The following is a 17,513-nucleotide window of genomic DNA, read 5'->3' on the forward strand; positions in this document are numbered from 1 at the left end:
AAAAGCGATCAAGTCTCAGGTCTTGGCTGATTTCGTGGCTGAATGGACAGATACCCAACTACCACCTACTCAAATCCAGACAGAGTGCTGGACCCTGTACTTCGACGGATCCCTGATGAAGACCGGGGCAGGCGTGGGTCTGCTCTTTGTTTCGCCCCTCATAGTACACATGCGCTACATGGTGCGGCTCCACTTCGCCGCCTCCAACAACATGGCCGAATACGAGGCCCTCGTCAATGGCTTACAAGTTGCCATCGAGCTTGGGGCACGGCGCCTCGACGTCCGAGGCGACTCGTGGCTCGTCATAGATCAGGTGATGAAGGAGTCAAACTGCCTCGACCCTAAAATGGAGGCTTATTGCAAGATGGTATGATGCCTAGAAGACAAGTTCGATGGCCTCAAACTAAATCGCGTCGTGCGAAAGTACAACGAGGCCGCCGACGAGCTGGCAAAGATGGCCTCGGCATGGGCCCCGGTCCCCCCGAACGTCTTCACCAGAGACCTCCACGAACCCTCCATCGGCTGCACCTCGACAGCAGAGGAGGGCCCACCTGGGGAACCCATGGCAAAGCCCGACGCCCCCTCTGCTGCCGAGACCCCCTCGACCGAGCCTGAGGTCATGGAAGTCAACGCCGAGCTTCCGCAGGATGATCAGGACGCGGATTGGCGAGCCCTGTTCCTCGATTGGCTTGATCGGGGGGAGCTTCCCGATGACCGAACTGAAGCACAACGGCTTGCGCGCCGAGCCAAGACCTACGTGCTCTATAATGGCGAATTATACAGGCAAAGTCCCTCAGGTGTCCTTCAACGATGCATCAGTTCCGAGGCAGGCCAAGCCCTGCTTTGGGACTTACACACAGGCGCCTGCGGGCACCATGCGGCGCCTCGGACGCTCATAGGGAACGCTTTCCGCCAAGGGTTCTACTGGCTGACGGCGGTCACCGACGCTACCAAGCTAGTACGCTCCTACGAAGGATGCCAGTACTATGCTCGGCAGACACATCTCCCGGCCCTGGCCTTGCAAACCATCCCCATCACATGGCCGTTCACCGTGTGGGGGCTCGACATGGTCGGGCCTCTAGCAAAAGGCCCCCAGGGGGCTACACCCATCTACTGGTATCAATCGACAAGTTCTCCAAATGGATCGAAGCCCGTCTGATCAATCGAATCAAATCCGAGCAGGCAGTGCTATTCTTCACTGACATTATCCATCGGTTTGGGGTCCCCAACACCATCATTACCGACAACGGGACGCAGTTCACCGGCAAAAAGTTCCTGATGTTTTGCGACGACCACCACATCCGTGTGGCCTGGTCGGCCGTAGGACACCCAAGGACCAACGGCCAAGTAGAGCGTGCCAACGGCATGATCCTGTAGGGCCTCAAGCCAAGAATTCACAGCTGGTTGAAAAAGTTCGGCAAGAAATGGCTCGCCGAACTCCCGTCGGTCATCTGAAGCCTGAGGAACACTCCAAGCCGAGCCACGGGGTTCATGCCTTTCTTCCTAGTCTATGGGGCCGAGGCCATCCTCCCCACCGACCTAGAATATGGTTCCCCGAGGCTGCAAGCCTATAACGAAAAAAGCAACTGCACCACCCAAGAGGACGCCCTCGATCAGCTGGAGGAAGCCCGAGACGTCGCGCTACTACACTCGGCCAAGTACCAGCAGAGCCTACGGCGCTACCAGGCCCGACGCGTCTGAGGCAGAGACTTGAAGGTAGGCGACCTGGTGTTGAGGCTAGCATAGAGCAACAAGGGTCGCCACAAGCTGACCCCACCATGGGAAGGACCGTACATCATCGCCCAAGTACTGAAGCTCGGGACCTACAAGCTGGCCAACGAGAAGGGCGAAATCTTCACCAACGCTTGGAATATAGAACAGCTACGTCGCTTTTATCCCTAAATTTCCAAGCATTGTATATGTCGTTTCTCGAAATACAATTACTAAGCGTTCTTTAATTGGTCTTATTTTTTGAGAAACCCCCTGGGCCCATCGTTGGTCTCGGCAGCACAATAAAGGTGACAAGGGAGACTCGGTTATGCCTCGGCAGAACCAAGCCTCCCTCGGGGGCTAAATGGGGGACTCCCCCTAGGTCCCACGCACCACTCCATAGTGTTTTTTCGCAAAAATTCCTTCGCCAAGACTCTAGCAAGCTCTGACGAATCACTTGTAGAGACTCCTCGAACCAAGGTCTGTTTCCTAAGCAAGAGGCCGGTAGAGTCGCGAGACGGCCTACGCCCTCGGGCTACGGCACTCCCTCACCACCTCTCGCTCAAGGGATGGCTTAGGCTCCAAAGGGGTGTTTTGCAAACGAAATCTGATCAGAAGCAACAGAGGGCAAAGGCTCGGAAACATGAGAAAAACTGACTAAGAAGCACAAATACGATAGAAATAAAGGCCTCGACTGGCCACAAACTGTTATGATACAAAAATAACCCCTATTCTATCTTTACATAGCCCCCAGGGCCCAGATTAAGACTCAGGGCCTCCAGCACCGGCAGATGGTAGGGGAGGAACCACCTCATCTTCAAAGAGCGTCGCCAGCGCCGTGCCAGGGCCTTCCGCCGCCTCCAGCAGCTTCGCGACCGCCGCGTGGGCCTCCTCGTCATCATCAGGCAAAACGTAGCCATCACTGATGGCTGGGAGGTCGACGCCAAGGTAGTGAGAGGAGATGACGGCCATCGCCCGCTTAACACCCGTGTGCAGCGCCCCTCGGAGCCGCTCGTGCATCTGGCTGCTCAGCACAATCAAGCGGCTCCCAAGGGAGCTGCCCGACTGAACCCCCTCGACTTCTAGGGCCTCACAGGCGGAAAGGGCAGCACGCTTTAGCGCCTCATGCTCCCCGATCTCGGTCTCGAGCACTGTCTGCACCGCGCTGGAAGCCTCAGCGGCCCGAACGATCTCCGCCTCTGACTCTACACCACGGAAAATGGAATAAGGTCGAGCCAGAGAAAAAAACAACCTAAGTTAGGGACGGAAGCCCACGGAGCTCACCCTTGGCCTTCAGCTCCCAGCGTCGGGTCTCAGCCTAACAGGCCTCGGCTTGCTCCTTCAACCGCTGGGCCTCGACTCGAGAGGCCTCGGCCGCCCTAGAGGCTTCACTCCCCAGCTCTGAGTCATACAAGGAAGTTAGGAAGCGAACATAAGAGGAAGAAAGCAAAACAAGGGGACTCAAACTCACCCTCGACCGTCCCCCTCAAAACCATAGCCTCAATCTGCGAGGCCTCAACCGAAGCAAGGGCCTCGTTCAGAGCGCCTTTGGTCAGCCGGTGCGCACTCTCCTCTGCCCCCAGCTGCCCGGCGAGGGCCTTGCCTGAGGCCGTCGCTTCTTCAGCCCGGGACCTGAAGGCATCCCGATCGCTGATGGCGCGGGTAAGCTCCTCCTCTAGCTCCTTGATCCGCGCCGCCAAGGGGGCGAGCTGCATCTAGGCTGTGGCCGCCTTGACCTTCGCATCGGCACAGCGAAGGCGGAGGTCCTCCACCTCCGCGCTTCGTGCCGACAGAAGCTCGTTAGCATCGGCAAGAAGGCCCCTCTGCCTCTGAAGCTGGTCCCAGATTCCCCTCTCCCACCGGAGGAAGACCGACTTCCCGAGGGACCGGGTCTCGAGCTCCTGAGGAGGCAGAGCAAAGGTCGTCGATTGCGACAAAACCAAGGAAAGAACAACGTCGTGCGAGAAAGGAAAACACGAACCTGAGCGACTCCGGGCAACTCGTCGGCCACCACAGACAGCGCCATCCGTAGCGACCGCTCCGCCAGCTCACGGTACTGCTCGAAGGTACTCCAGCGCCCGCCCTCAGCCGTGTCCTCGAGGGTGAACAAAGGCTCCCCCTCAGGGTCATCCCGGCTCTGCCACAGTACCCACAGGTGATCCCACCCGTGGGGCTCGGGTCGCACCCGCACGAGGGCCGAGCTTCCCTCATCTAAGAGCGGCACCGGCTGCTCCACGGCATCGGTCTCCTCGGCGCCGACCACCTCCCGCACCCAGGAAGTATCGTCGGAGGAGATCGGATAGACCTCCGTCTCCCGGGCACTCCCCCGCAACAACGGCGGGCCCTGAGCCAAGGGCACGGCCGAGGCCTCCGCCGCCTGCATCTCCGCCTCCTGCGCAGACGGCCTCGCTGCCATCACGACGGCCGTGGTGACCTCGGGGGCTCCAGCCTCTGCAATCACAGCCTCGGCAGTCTCGGGGGCTCCGGCTTCCATCATTGTGGCCTCGGCAGACGCAGAAGCGCCGACCGCGGACACTATGGCCTCGGTGGTCATGGGCGCCGGGGCCTCCATCGCCTCAGCCCCAGAGGCCCTGGGAGCCTCGGCAACAAAGGGCACGATGGCCCCATCCGACCGTGTAGGGGCCGCCTCGGCAACCCTTCCTTGGGCAGCCGGTTCCTTTGGGTCGACCCTCGCCGACGCCGTGCCGTGTTGGATGGCGGCTTGTGCCTCCGCCACCCAGTGGGCAGAGGAGCCGGGGCTCGCCTTAAGCGCTTTAAGGGGCGCCAAGGGGAGGTCGCCCGCAGGCCGCTTCCGACTAAAGAAAATCAACCTACAGGGTCAGCACAAGATCAAAAAAGCGAACGGAAGACACCATAACCCCGCCAAAAATACACTTACTTCAAACGGGGCAGCCCCAGCTTCGCCACGGCAAACCTCATCCGCGACGGCGGAGGCAGGTGGTAGTGGTGCCGCATCCTGCATCCATCGGCGCCGGTCGGTCCTCAGCGGACCCCGACGCCCCTTCGGTCCTCTGCGGGGCCGGTGGCATCGCCTCCACCGCCACCGGCTCCGCCGTGACCGCCGAGCTTACCGGGCTGACGGCGCGTTTGCCTAACTGACCGCGCCTCGGGCATGTCGGCCTCGGCCCCGGAGGGGGCCACTGCCGGCCCCAGGTCCGCTTCTGCTCCCCTTCCCAGGGGTGCCGGGCTGCTTGCCGGACAACCCCGGAGCGGCCACCTCCACGATCGTTTTCAGGAAGGTGGTCTAGGGGGCATGGTTCCCGTAGCGCCTCGCCAGTCCCTCCAGGAGCGGCTCCAGCTGGGGCCTGGTCAAACCCTTCGGGACGCCCCACTTCCATTTCTCTGAGCACTCTCCACAATCCGCCCAGGTATAAGGGGGAAGTCCTCCCGTTGTCATTATGGAGGTATAGAAACCAAACTCGTGTACCATCGGTGGTTGGAGGAAGCGAGTTGAGGCCGGAAATGTAGTAGGTGCAAGGCCGGTCCTGACGCACTAGGTGGAGAGTGCAGGGGGGGGCCTCCGGCCCCTCGATGCCTTCCTCTTTCCCGGACGTGCCCGTCTGGCTGGGTAGTATGCCCCGCCCAGAACAGGTGAAGCCACAAATCCCAATGGGGAGCAATCCCCAAATACCCCTCCGAGACAGCAACGAAGATACGCAACCTAAGCGTATGGAGTTAGGATTAAAATTGTGGAGACCCTCACACGTCTGTAGTTAGTGGCGGGAGCGCCCGCATGAACCGGTCCGTCGGAACGTCGAGGCCGCGCTCATGGAAGGAGATGAAGCTCACGACGTAGCCGTCATGGGGCCTCGGCTCCAGCTCGCTGTACGAAGCAATCCACTCCGGCCTGCTAAGGTCTGTCACCGGGCGGAGGAGCCCACCATCGACAAGCGACTGGAGCATCTCCTCAGTGACGTCCGATGGATCCCAAGGGTCCGCCTCGACAACGACGACATTGCCGGCCATGAGTGCGATGGAGGAATCGGGCATGGCGGTGAGTCCTTCTCTCTCCCTCCACGCTCTCGCTTTTTTCTCGCTTTCTCCCTAGGCTCGCTCTTCTCTCCTCTTCTCCCCGACACCCGCTGCTCTAGCGACGGCTCGACGGAGGTGGCAGGCAAGGTAAGACAAGGAGGGACGAGACTCTTCGGGTATTTATGCAGGGAGGAGGTGAAACGAACGGGCGATGAAATCGGGGAGGTTTTCCCCGTCCGGCGCAGTTAACCACGAGCCGATTTCGGCGGCCCACGCGCCCACGTCTCCCACATTAAATGCGAGGACAGTTACGTCCCGTCCATCACGTCGCGCTCGGCCACTATGGCAGTAGGCGTCGGTTCGCCTCCCCATGAAACCGCCTCAAAAGGCGCGCCACCCGCGGCTGAGCCGATAGGGAAGATATTTCCCACGGCCTGTTCCTTTCATAGGAAGGAACCGGGCTCTGAGCCTATTACGATCTAGGGGTTCGAAGGCTGGACCCCAAAGGGTTTCGACAGCCGCCCTAGGATAACAGAGTCAGGGGCGACTGCGGGCGAGCCTGTACGGGGCCGAGACCCAAACGAGCGAAACGCTTGGGACGCCCAAAGTCGTGTCCGAGACCGGCAGGAAAGTATCCGAATGGGATGCCACCATAGGGAGGCACCGAGCCACCGAGGCCCAACGAACGGCCTCGGCACCCACTAGAGAAATCCGCTGGTACTCTTGGAGTGTGTCTCTGGACCGCTAGCCATCCCCTAATGAACGGGGTTCGGGCCTCCACTCGGACTACCCGATAATAGCTCACCGGGAGTGCCACCGCTCAGTGCCCATCGAGGGTAGCGAGGCACATTCCACCCCTCCTTCCGAGTGAAAAGGAAGCGCGAGGGTCGCATAAAAAGTCAGGGGAACCCCTGACGGCCTTCTCGCCCTATGCAGAGGCTAGGGGGCTCCTCCTGCAAATATGCCGAGACCCCATGACCCGGGCTCGCGCTCAAAGGGGCCTCGGCAAACAAACCCTCACGCACGAGGGGCGTATGAAAAGTCAGGAGAACTCTCGACGGCCCTCTCACGCAGAGGCTAGGGTCTCTTCCTGCAACCTTGTCGAGACCAGAATGGGCTCGGCAAACTAACCCTCCATCCAAATGAAAAGGACATGTGAAGATCAGATGAAAGGGCTAGAACACCCGAGACAAAGACGAACAGTCCAAAACCGCGCTAGAAGTTTCACTACAAACACGATAAAAAGGGCATCGAGCCCATTACGGCCCAGGGGTTCAAAGGCTAGGCCTCCAACAGGTTTCGACAGCCGCCCCAGGGCAACAGAGTCAGGGACGATAGTGAGGCGAGCCTACGAATGGCCCAGGCCCGAGCGAACGGTCGCTCGGGGCTGCCCTAAGTCGTGTCCTGAGACCGGCAGGGGAAGTATCCGAATGGGATCCCACCGTAGGGAGGCACCGAGCCACTGAGGCCCGCGAACTGGCCTCGGCACCCACTAGAGAAACCCCCTGGTACTCTTGGAGTGCAGTCTCTGGACCACTAGCCGTCCCCCAGCGAACTGGGGCTCGGGCCTCCACTCGGACTACCCGCTAACAGCTCACCGGAAGTGTCCACGCTCGTGCCCATCGAGGGTAGCCTAGCACATTCCACCCCTCCTTCCGAACGAAAGGAAGCGTGAGGGTCATACCCAAAGTCAGGGGACCCCTGACGAACCTCTCGCTCCATGCGGAGGCTAGAGGGCTTCTTCCTGCAGCCTCGCCGAGACCCCCGCAACCCAAACTTGCGCTTGGAGGCTCAGCAAATGCAATAAGAACTACTCGTTCAAACACGAAAATAAAGAAAGCCCCTAGAGGAGTAACTCCACTCCTCCGGGGGCTACACCCGGCGGGTGCGCTCGCGCGCACCCACTGGAACCTCAAAAAACAAACCCCAATTCCTACGGGGCAGGTATAAACCAAGCCTTGGCAAACCCTCAGGGGGAGTGCACGCACTCCCCCCGAGGCTCAGGGGCTACTGTCGGGTACCTTAGGATGGGGTACCCCCAGCAAAACATCAAACGGGTTGCCAAGGTCTCATCTAAAAATAATAAAAGCAAGAAGGTAAGTAGTGGGCCCCTCCTCCACTGTGATCGAGCCCACTGGGTCCTCCCCCTCCTCGCTTCGAGCCTCGAGCAGGAGGCCCTGGCATCCTGACGCCAACTCCGCTTCGCACGAGGCCCCCCCGGGAAGGCCTCGGCAGGAAACACCGCTTCCGCCTCACCCAAGGCTCTCCACGAAAGGCCTCGGCAGGAGGCGCATTCTCCGTATCACGTGAGGCCTCTCGCGAGAGGCCTCGGCAAGGAGCCTGATCTCCGTCTCGCACGAGACCTCATTCTCCGTATCGCTTGAGGCCGGCTCGTCCGCGGTCCGTCACCCCCCGCCTCGGCCGACCCTCCCGACAGCGAGTCACATTCTCATTAATACTTTCAACCACTCCCGCAATCTCAGCCGGACAGTGGCTCAACGTCACAGAATGGCTGACGCTGACCTGAAGTCGCATCAGCGCCATACCGGCCTGGGACAGGGCACGGTGGGGATTACCGGCCACTGTGTCCCAGCACTGTGTCCACGATCAGTGCCTAGGGCAAGGTATGACAGGGGTTACCGACCACTGTGTCCTAACGCTGCACCCACGACCCGCCGCCCGCTCAAGGCCTCAGCACTGTACATCGGAGCCTCAGCAATCTCGGGGTTCATGCCTACCGAGACACCCCACCGTAGTACAAGCCTCAGCACTGACCGGGCCTCAGCCTCACGCACAATCTGTCCACCATGGCTTGCATGTTCGCCGCCAGGTCCGCTCCGAGACATTCCCGGGGCTCCCACGACGCACAGGATCTGATGGGGACAACCACGCAGCCCCCATACTTCAAGGACGGATCACTCCTACGGCCACGCCGCAACAGGAACAGGCCACAGGGTTCGGACGTGCCGCTCCTATTAGCACGACGCCGCATAGTGATACATGTACTGACCTCGTCCTCCCTTCAACTATAAAAGGAGAGGACTTGGGCCACTTAGGGGGGGGGCACCGGATAACACACACACACACGCACATTCCAACCGCTTGAGAGCAACGTCTCAGACGGCCCACACGACACCCTGCCGAGACCTGGGACTAGTTCCCTCTCTCCCTTCGCTTGTAACCCCCTACTACGAGCACTCCGGTGCAAGGAATACAAGTTCGATCTCTCAGACTGGACGTAGGGCGCCGATTGCCCGAACCAGTATAAACCTTGTGTCTCTTTGCATCACCATCCGGAATCGGGAGCACGTAGATCAAATTCACTAGTCGGTCGAGGACCCCCCGGTCCAGAACACCGACAGCTACTATGTGGGAGATTTAATGAAGATGGTGGGCATTTATTCTTCAAATACAAACATGTGCTTAAGCTATGGAGTGAACTTTTCCTTAAACATATCAGAGAATGTTTGGCGAATGCTCTGTCAGCCAGGGAGGTGGTCGAGGAGATACTGACATTAAGGAAAGAGGTACAGCACCAAGTGATCATCTACTATATCACTAGTGGTCAAGAAGATGTAGAGTTGATTAAGGAGAAAGGCAAAGGGATGCAGTTTGGAACAACTTGTTCGGAGTTATGTAGGTGAATTATCAGTGATGCATCAGCAGGAGAGTGCACCAACTCGATAAAAGGGGAAATGGAGAAAACCACCACAGAGTTCATGAAGATAAGCTATGATGGAGCCTTCCAACAAAGTGATCGAAGTGGGGGCTCGGGTTTTATAATTTGCATCTCTGATGGTGGAAATAAACTGATTCTTGTAAAATCAATATCGACGAACCACGCGCCAAAGTCCACCTAGGACGTGTGGGCGGCGAACAGGAGCAGCGGTGGTATCTGGACTCCGGCGCCAACAACCACATGACGGGCTCTAAGGAAGTCTTCTCCGAGCTCGACAGCAACATGATCGGCACGATGAAGTTTGGTGATGGCTCAAGAGTGGCGATCAGAGGGCGCATCACCATCATCTTCAGGTGCTAGAACGGTGAGCACCGAGCACTAATGGATGTGTACTACATCCCGCAGTTGCGTTCAAGCATCATTAGCATCGGGCAACTAGATGAGCGCGGATGCAAGGTACTAATTGAGAGCGGGATCCTAAAGATTCAGGATCGGTAGCGGTGTCTTCTCACGAAGGTAAAACACTCACATAATTGATTGTACCTGCTTGACTTAAAGGTGGAGCAGCCAGTGTGCATGGCAGCACGGCACACAGAGGAGCCGTGGCTGTGGCATGCCCGGTTCAGCCATCTCAGCTTCGACACGCTCAATCGGCTGGAGAAGATGGTTCAGGGGCTGCCCCACATCAAGCACAGAGAGCTCCCTAGCCGGGTAGCAGAGGAGGCTACTGTTCCCAAAGGCGACCAAGTATCGCGTGGCGGATGCTCTCGAGATCATCCACGGCGATCTATGCGGAACAATTACGCCGGCTACAAATCGTGGTCGCTATATGTGGCTGCAACTCCTAACGAGCAAGAACGAGACGACGGAGACGATCAAGAAGTACAAGGTGCGCGTGGAGGCGGAGAGTGGCAAGAAGTTGCGTGTGCTACGGACTGATCGCGGCGGCAAATTCACTTCGGTGGAGTTTGCTGCGTACTACGTAGATTAGGGTGTGGTGCGACCCCACACCACGCCGTACTCGTCACAGCAGAATGACATGGTGGAGCAGCAGAACCAGACGGTGGTCGGCATGGCTCGATCCATGATGAAGGCCAAGAGCATGCCAGCAAGGTTCTAGGTTGAGGCAGTGACCACGGCGGTGTTCATCCTCAACCGCGCGCCCACCAAGGCCCTGAAGGGAAAGACGCCGTTCGAAGCTTAGTATGGGCACAAGCCGAGCATGTCCTTCTTCCGGACATTCGACTGCATCGACCATGTTAGGAAGACAAAGCCAGTCCTCACCAAGTTGGAGGACAGGAGCACACCGATGGTGCTCCTGGGCTACGAGGAAGGTACCAAGGCATACCGGCTCTACGATCCACGTGGAGGCAAGGTGGTTGTTTCGCGCGACGTCATGTTCGACGAGAAGGAGGCCTAGGACTAGGACAGTCTGGACACGGGGGAAGCTAGCGGCTTCACTAGCACCTTCGTCGTCGAGCACTTGGTCATCCACGGTGGTGGAGACGCTGGAGAGGAGGTGCCAACCACTCCAGCAACAGAGCCGAGCACTCCTAGGATGGTGTCGAGCACTCCAGAAGGGGTGCCGAGCACTCTGAGAGAGGTGCCGAGCACTCTAGGAGTGGTGCCAAGTGGTCCTACAGTGGTGCCTGACCACTCTAGGACGGGTGCCAAACGCTCTCATAGCGGAGCCGATAGGTCTTGCAGTGGCGTCGACCACTCCAAGATTGGTGCCGAGCACTACTGCAGTGGTGCCAACCACTCTAGGAGTGGTGACGAGCGGTCCAGGAGTAGTGCCGGGCACTGCAGCTAGGGTGCCGAGCACTCCAGCTGCTGTGCCAACCACTCTAGCAGAACATGGGACTCCATCGACGCTGATCGAGTTCACCTCACCTCCAAGCGACATCACTGAGTTCATGGATGCCTTCCACGATGGTGAGGAGGTGTGGTTCCATAAGCTGGACGACATCGTCGACGGCATAGGGTCCTCAGGCCTGGCGGGTCGGCTGCTCAATGACCCAGAGCTGCTTCACATCAGTGCAGAGGAACCACCCATGTTCGCGCTGGGCAAGCACGATGCAAATTGGCAACGAGCGATGCTGGAGGAGATGAAGGCGATCGAGGAAAACAAGACTTAGAAGTTCATCGATCCACCTCCAGGATGCCATCTGATTGGCCTGAAGTGGGTGTATAAGGTCAAGTGGGATGAGTGTGGTGCCATTGTCAAGCACAAGGCGCACCTCGTCGCCCAAGGCTTTGTCTAGCACGAGGGCATCGACTTAGAGGAAGTCTTTGCACCGGTAGCGCACATGGAGTCTATCCGACTGCTACTGGCTTTGGCAGCAACGAAGGACTAGCGCGTCCATCACCTGGACGTAAAATCGGCCTTCCTCAACCGTGAGCTGGCGGAGACGGTCTTCATCAGACAACCTCCGAGTTTCGCCATCAAGGGAGCGGAGCACAAGGTGCTCAGACAACGCAAGGCGTTCTACGGGCAGCGGTAGGCCCCGCGAGCGTGGAACGCCAAGCTTGACGCCACGCTGGGCGAGCTTGGGTTCACGCGGTGTGCAACCGAGCATGTGCTCTACACGCTACGACGGGGGAAGGAGGAGCTCATCGTCGACGTGTATGTGCACGGCTTGATTGTCACTGTGCGCGTGCGGAGGACATCGATAGCGCGAGATGGTGGCTCGTTTTCGAATGAGCGATCTCGGCGCGCTCTCCTACTACCTCGGCATTGAGGTGAGACAGGGGAAGGAGGTGCTCACGCTCGGTCAGAGCGCGTACGCCTCGAAGCTGTTGGAGCGGAGCAGCATGGCTGAGTGCAAGCCATGTGTGACTCTGATGGAGGAGTGGCTAAAGCTGACGAAGGCCAGTACCACGGCGAAGGTAGATGCAACACTCTACCGAAGCATCGTTGGCGGTCTGCGCTACCTTATCCACATTAGGCCAGACATTGCATTTGCCGTGGGCTATGTCAGCCGCTTCATGGAGGATCCCCGAGAGGATCACTAGGCCGCGGTGAAGTGGTTACTATGTTACGTCAAGGGGACGGTGGATCAGGGGATCGTCTTCTCCAAGACAGGCAGAATTGGGCTACAACTCACTGTGTTCAACGATTCAGACATGGCGAGGGACATCGACAAACGGTGGAGCACCTCTGGCTCTAATCTCATGGCAATCACTGAAACAGAAGGTGGTGGCGCTGTCCATGTGCGAGGCAGAGTACGTGGCGGCGGCCACAACGGTGTGCCAAGCTGTGTGGCTGTGCCGGCTGCTGGGCGAGCTGACCGGTGTGGAAGCTCATCCACCAGCACTAATGGTGGACAACCAGCCTGCCATCGCCCTCGCGAAGAATCAAGTTCTCCACGACCGGAGCAAGCACATCGGCATCAAGTTGCACTTTCTTAGGGACTATGTCGACGGAGGGTAGATTGTCATCGAGTTCGTCGAAACTGGTCGGCAACTCGCGGACGTCCTCACCAAGCCGCTCGGCCGTCTTCGGTTCACGGAGCTGAAGAAGATGATCGGCATGGTGGAGGTTCTAGGGTTAGCAGCAAGATTAGAGGAAGAATTGTAAAAGTAATCTGCTACTCCCCTGTACGCGCGGCAGGGGCAGGTGACGAAAGACTCACCTGCTGTGCTGTAGCCACAGCAGGGGCAGACGCCAAAGTCAGCCCTGGTGTCACATTTAGTCACTATTGCAGCATGGCAGCCTGACATGTCTGTGTACTTGGATTAGATGGGTAGAGTTGTATATATAGTTTTTCACTGCAACTCAGTAAAGTGAGCGAGTTCAGTTTTGCCATCTTCTCTGTAGAGCTCCGGTCAACGCTGGTGCTTGTGCTGTGTGTATGCGCTCTGTTCTCCCTATCTTTTTCTACCTCTAGCCATAGTGTGTGGTCGGCGACGCCGGTGAATGATCAGCTCACCCGTGTGGGAGATCCCGAGGCTAACAAACAGCCTGTTCGTTTGCTCGTAAACGATCGTAAATTTCCAGCCGGGAACAGTGTTTTTCTCTCATACCAAACCAGCCAACAGTAAATAATCCACGATCGTTTACGGCCTCCCAGGCTGAAAATTTCTATGCAAATCATGTGAATTTCCTGTGTTCTAAACATGCCCTCACTCTGATATTGTTTTGGGACTATGGTGTAGTGAATGGAAGAAAATATCCTAACCATTAGGGACATGTTTCACACAACAATTATAACATGATATATTATTTATATTCAATAAAATAAAGTTACAAACCAGCAAGGCAGGAACAACGACGAGCTATACTTAATGGGCGACACATATTACATATATATCATATTTATTTATAGCCCAAGAGCAGAAAGTAGAACAGAGGCAGGCATCCTAGCCTGCTGCTAATTGATAAGACATGATAACTTTACGTACTGGCTTGTATAGCAGCAATACCGTAATTCAAGCATTATGAAGGGTAGATCTCGATTACTGAAAAGGGGCCCAGTACTGGCATGATTTTGTAATCGTCACTGAATCCAGCATCAGAAAAGATCTTTTTCCATTCATTTATGTCTCGTTCCACCCCGTTGATACTCAACATGAACATGTTCCGTATGACTTCCATCTCGTTGATTTTGCTATCTCCCTGTGACGATCCTCTCACCATCTCTATGATTATCACCTTTCCTCCTGCAGTTCTAGAAGGAATGGCTTGCTTGCAACGTTGAAGTATCTTGACACAATTTTCATCGCTCCAATCATGTAAAATGTTCTGTAACAGGTAGAAATTATAAACAATTTGAAGGGAAAAAAGAACAAACAGGATAACGAAATGACCTATTTCTCTATAACTTCCGATACTATTTCAGTAGGCAATCAAGGACCCGATGTCAATTTGTATAATTTAATGAAATACTATTTTCCATATGGAGGTTCATAACATATGATCTGTTTGATTTAGCCAACTAAATATTTTTAGACCAGCGCTACCAATCTTCCATATTATCACGTTTTGATTTTTAAGGTCGATGAAACTTAAAATTTGTTCTTTCACTATATTGCGACCTTTCTGTATAAAATAGGAGTGGGAAAGAACACGTCATGTTTCATCCATTTCTGTTGTGAGAGGTTTTCTTCAATCATTAGCATAAGAAATGTTGCATTCCAAATAAGTTTATCCCAACTATATGAAATCGAACGGTTTAATATGGCTTTTAATCTTTCCAAAATGTCATGAAGTGTAAGCGATCCAAAAATATATTGTAAAGCATATATCCTCACTTGTAAAAAAAAACGATTTTTGTCAATGCCTCTGATTTTTTCAACCGGCGACTTATAATGCATAGGCGCCAACATAAATAGAATTATGGGCCAGGGGCTCTGAGCTGATAGTGTAATACATTCTACTAGCGTTTTCTTTAAGCCTATTGCCAGTTAAAATCATATATTTACACTAGCTGTTCTTTTAATCCTACAATCAGTACAAATCCTGAGTAAATACTTGATTTCAACTGTCAGTTCTCTTAAGCCTACCACCAGTAAAGATGCATTTACACTGGCAGTTTTCTTAACACAATACAAATAATTCAAAATCAATTTTTGGATTTTCAAATGATCCCGGATGAAGAAATGATCTAAAATGAAAGCTATAGCACTTGAAAATATCTGCAACTTTGTATTTACTACTTTTTCATTTAAAATTATTTCGGACCAGGAAATTATGTTCTATGATTAATGATCTTGAAATTCATTTTTTTAATGTTTTAATAACCTTGGATGGAGAAATGATCTGAACCAAAGTTTTAGAACTCAAAAATACCTAAAATATTTCGGTTTAAACTTTTTCATTGAATTCGTTTAGGTTGTCAAATATGCATTACAATATTTACTGGAGTGAATACAAAAAGAAATGCATCTACTGCTCAAGTACAATGGACCTTGATGCGTAGTGGTCAAGAAAGGAACATAGTGCGTTAGAAGTCATATGATTTTTCATGCGCATATAGTTGCCGAGAATTGAACTCACAACTTTAGGCCTCATTCTAAAAAATGATTTACATAGACGGTTTGTGTAAGCATGCCGTCAGTACAGATCAATTTACACTAGCAACGTTCTTAATTGTACAAATATTTACATAGATCGGTTTGTGTAAGCATGCCACAGTAAATATGTTTTTTTACCAGTGACTTTAACGCATAACCAGCCCTGTACTGTAATGCGCCACGTGGTACACCTGTCATCGATCTATATTTTTTTTCATTTTATTTTGCTTGCTCGTATCAGAATTTTTGTTGGTGGAAAATTAAGAGTTGCTTACTCGCCCTAGCCCAAATTCAATGCAACAAACAACACTAGTTCGATTAGGACGAATAGTAGACCGTGCGATATATTATTCATACCTTGAGGAAGACAGCGTCAGCCGATGGAATGGACTCAAACATGTCACCTGCGATGAAATGCATGTTACCATCACTGGCGGTTGCCTGGCTGACGACGTGAGGAAGGTCCAGCACCGTACACTTAATGCGTGGAAACGCCCTCGCTATGACCTGCGCGGCCGCGCCATGGCCGCCACCAACATCGACAAGCGAGCTCAGCCCGCGAAAGATACGGCCCTTGTCCATAATAACGACCTCGAGGAAGAGCCGGCTATCAGCGGCCACGGAGTTGTTCAGGAGGCTGCTAAACGCGGCATCCTGGTTCGCCATCTCCGACTGGGAGCAGCCGTGCGCCAGCTCGAAGAGTGACCCGGCAGCAGCCGGCTCCTTTCGTAACCAGTCAGACATGCTGAAGAAGGAAGATACGACGAGAGGACTCACCAAGAACGGCACCGTAGGGGACAGGTTGAGATATCCGACGAGGAAGCGGCACGCCGTGGTTAACCCGTACACGGCATCACCGCTGTCTTTACCCGCGGTGGCAGTGAAGATGCCCGTAGTGCTGAGTACTTCCATCACGCGCCGGAGGTGTGGCACCTTGGCTGGATGTATCTTGGTGTCGGCTGCGATGTCGGCTAGAGTTGCAGCCCCACCGCGGCGGTGGATGATGTCGGGGATGCTGAGATCCACTGCGCACTTGAGAGCCATGGACTTGATGTAACCGTGCAAATTGGTTTGGAGCTCGGAAAGAGATACTAGCAAGTCCTGGAGGCTCACTTCGGCCAAAAGTCTAAGCGTCATGCTGAGGTTAGCAAGGTTCACTGCAAACTAATAAAGCTCGTCTGTGTACTCGGGGGCTAAGATTTGTTCCATCCAACGCCTTTTATAGAGAACACTATGTCACTATCCAACGCCTTCTATACAGAACACTAGAATGACCAAAACATTTATTTACTCAGAATACACAAGAACATATCAATCTATCAAGACGTCACCATGTTTTTTCCTCTAAGAGTACTCCCTCTGGTCCATTTTATCTGGCGTAAGTTAGAATAACACGGTCTTCTAGATTACACTTTGACCATTTATTTGCTTTATATTATATTATTTATGCTTATAAGCTTATAATTATTGGATAGTATAATTTCTTATCAATTTAATCATATAAAGCTTGTATTATAGTATAGTTAAAAATTTTAAGTCTAATTATTGGTTAAAGTTTTTAAAGTTTAAATCTTGATACGTGTGTGCGCCGGATAAAATGAACCGAGGGTAATATTGACTACACTATGCATGTGACATGAAGAAAGAATATCCACCCATGTGTTCTTGGTTTCTACTAGAAAACAAGTTTATCGAGGCCGTCAAAACAGAACTATGGTGACAACAACCACCTCTGTAGTAGAGGCATATTCGATGCCCACCTCTGTAAATATTTTTTTTAAATTAAAAAAATGCCCGGCAAGGCCATCGACGCAGCCTACAATAAGGAAAATAGCATCTTGCATGGGACATTAAGTGATTTTGGGGTTTGAATGATAACACATGACCATTTTGACTAACAGATAAGAAGTCTGTGCGGACACTACTACACTATTCTTTTGGCAGGCGTACTACACTATTCTTTTGGCAGGCGGGCGTTTTGGGTTTACACATTAGGGAAAAACGTCCGTCTTTGCCAAAAGGCATGCGTTAATGTGGCTTTGCGGAGGCGAACACAATGCCTGTATGCGAAAGTCAATATTTTCATAGACGGGCAGAATGCCCGCCAGGGAAAATG

The 17,513-nt window shown here is 54.1% G+C and overlaps 2 protein-coding genes across 3 annotated transcripts; one reads left to right on the forward strand and one right to left on the reverse strand.

Annotated features, from left to right (window-relative positions):
* Positions 1-562: 562 nt before the first annotated feature.
* Positions 563-1,159, forward strand: LOC136495663 (uncharacterized). The gene has a single exon (XM_066491536.1). The coding sequence runs from the start codon at positions 563-565 to the stop codon at positions 1,157-1,159; it is 597 nt and encodes a 198-aa protein (XP_066347633.1).
* Positions 1,160-13,582: 12,423 nt separating this feature from the next.
* Positions 13,583-16,575, reverse strand: LOC136497737 (acetylserotonin O-methyltransferase 1-like). Of its 2 annotated transcripts, XM_066493587.1 has the most exons (3): positions 15,874-16,575; positions 15,755-15,801; positions 13,583-14,126 (listed from the first exon to the last, which is right to left on the reverse strand). In XM_066493587.1, the coding sequence occupies exons 1-3, from the start codon at positions 16,532-16,534 to the stop codon at positions 13,821-13,823; spliced, it is 1,014 nt and encodes a 337-aa protein (XP_066349684.1). In that variant the 5' UTR covers positions 16,535-16,575; the 3' UTR covers positions 13,583-13,820. The 2 variants fall into 2 exon arrangements, with proteins under 2 accessions (XP_066349684.1, XP_066349682.1); XM_066493585.1 differs by having other exon boundaries at positions 15,755-16,575.
* Positions 16,576-17,513: the final 938 nt, after the last annotated feature.

Source organism: Miscanthus floridulus, chromosome 12 (genome assembly GCF_019320115.1).
Source record: "Miscanthus floridulus cultivar M001 chromosome 12, ASM1932011v1, whole genome shotgun sequence".
Lineage (NCBI taxonomy): Eukaryota > Viridiplantae > Streptophyta > Magnoliopsida > Poales > Poaceae > Miscanthus > Miscanthus floridulus.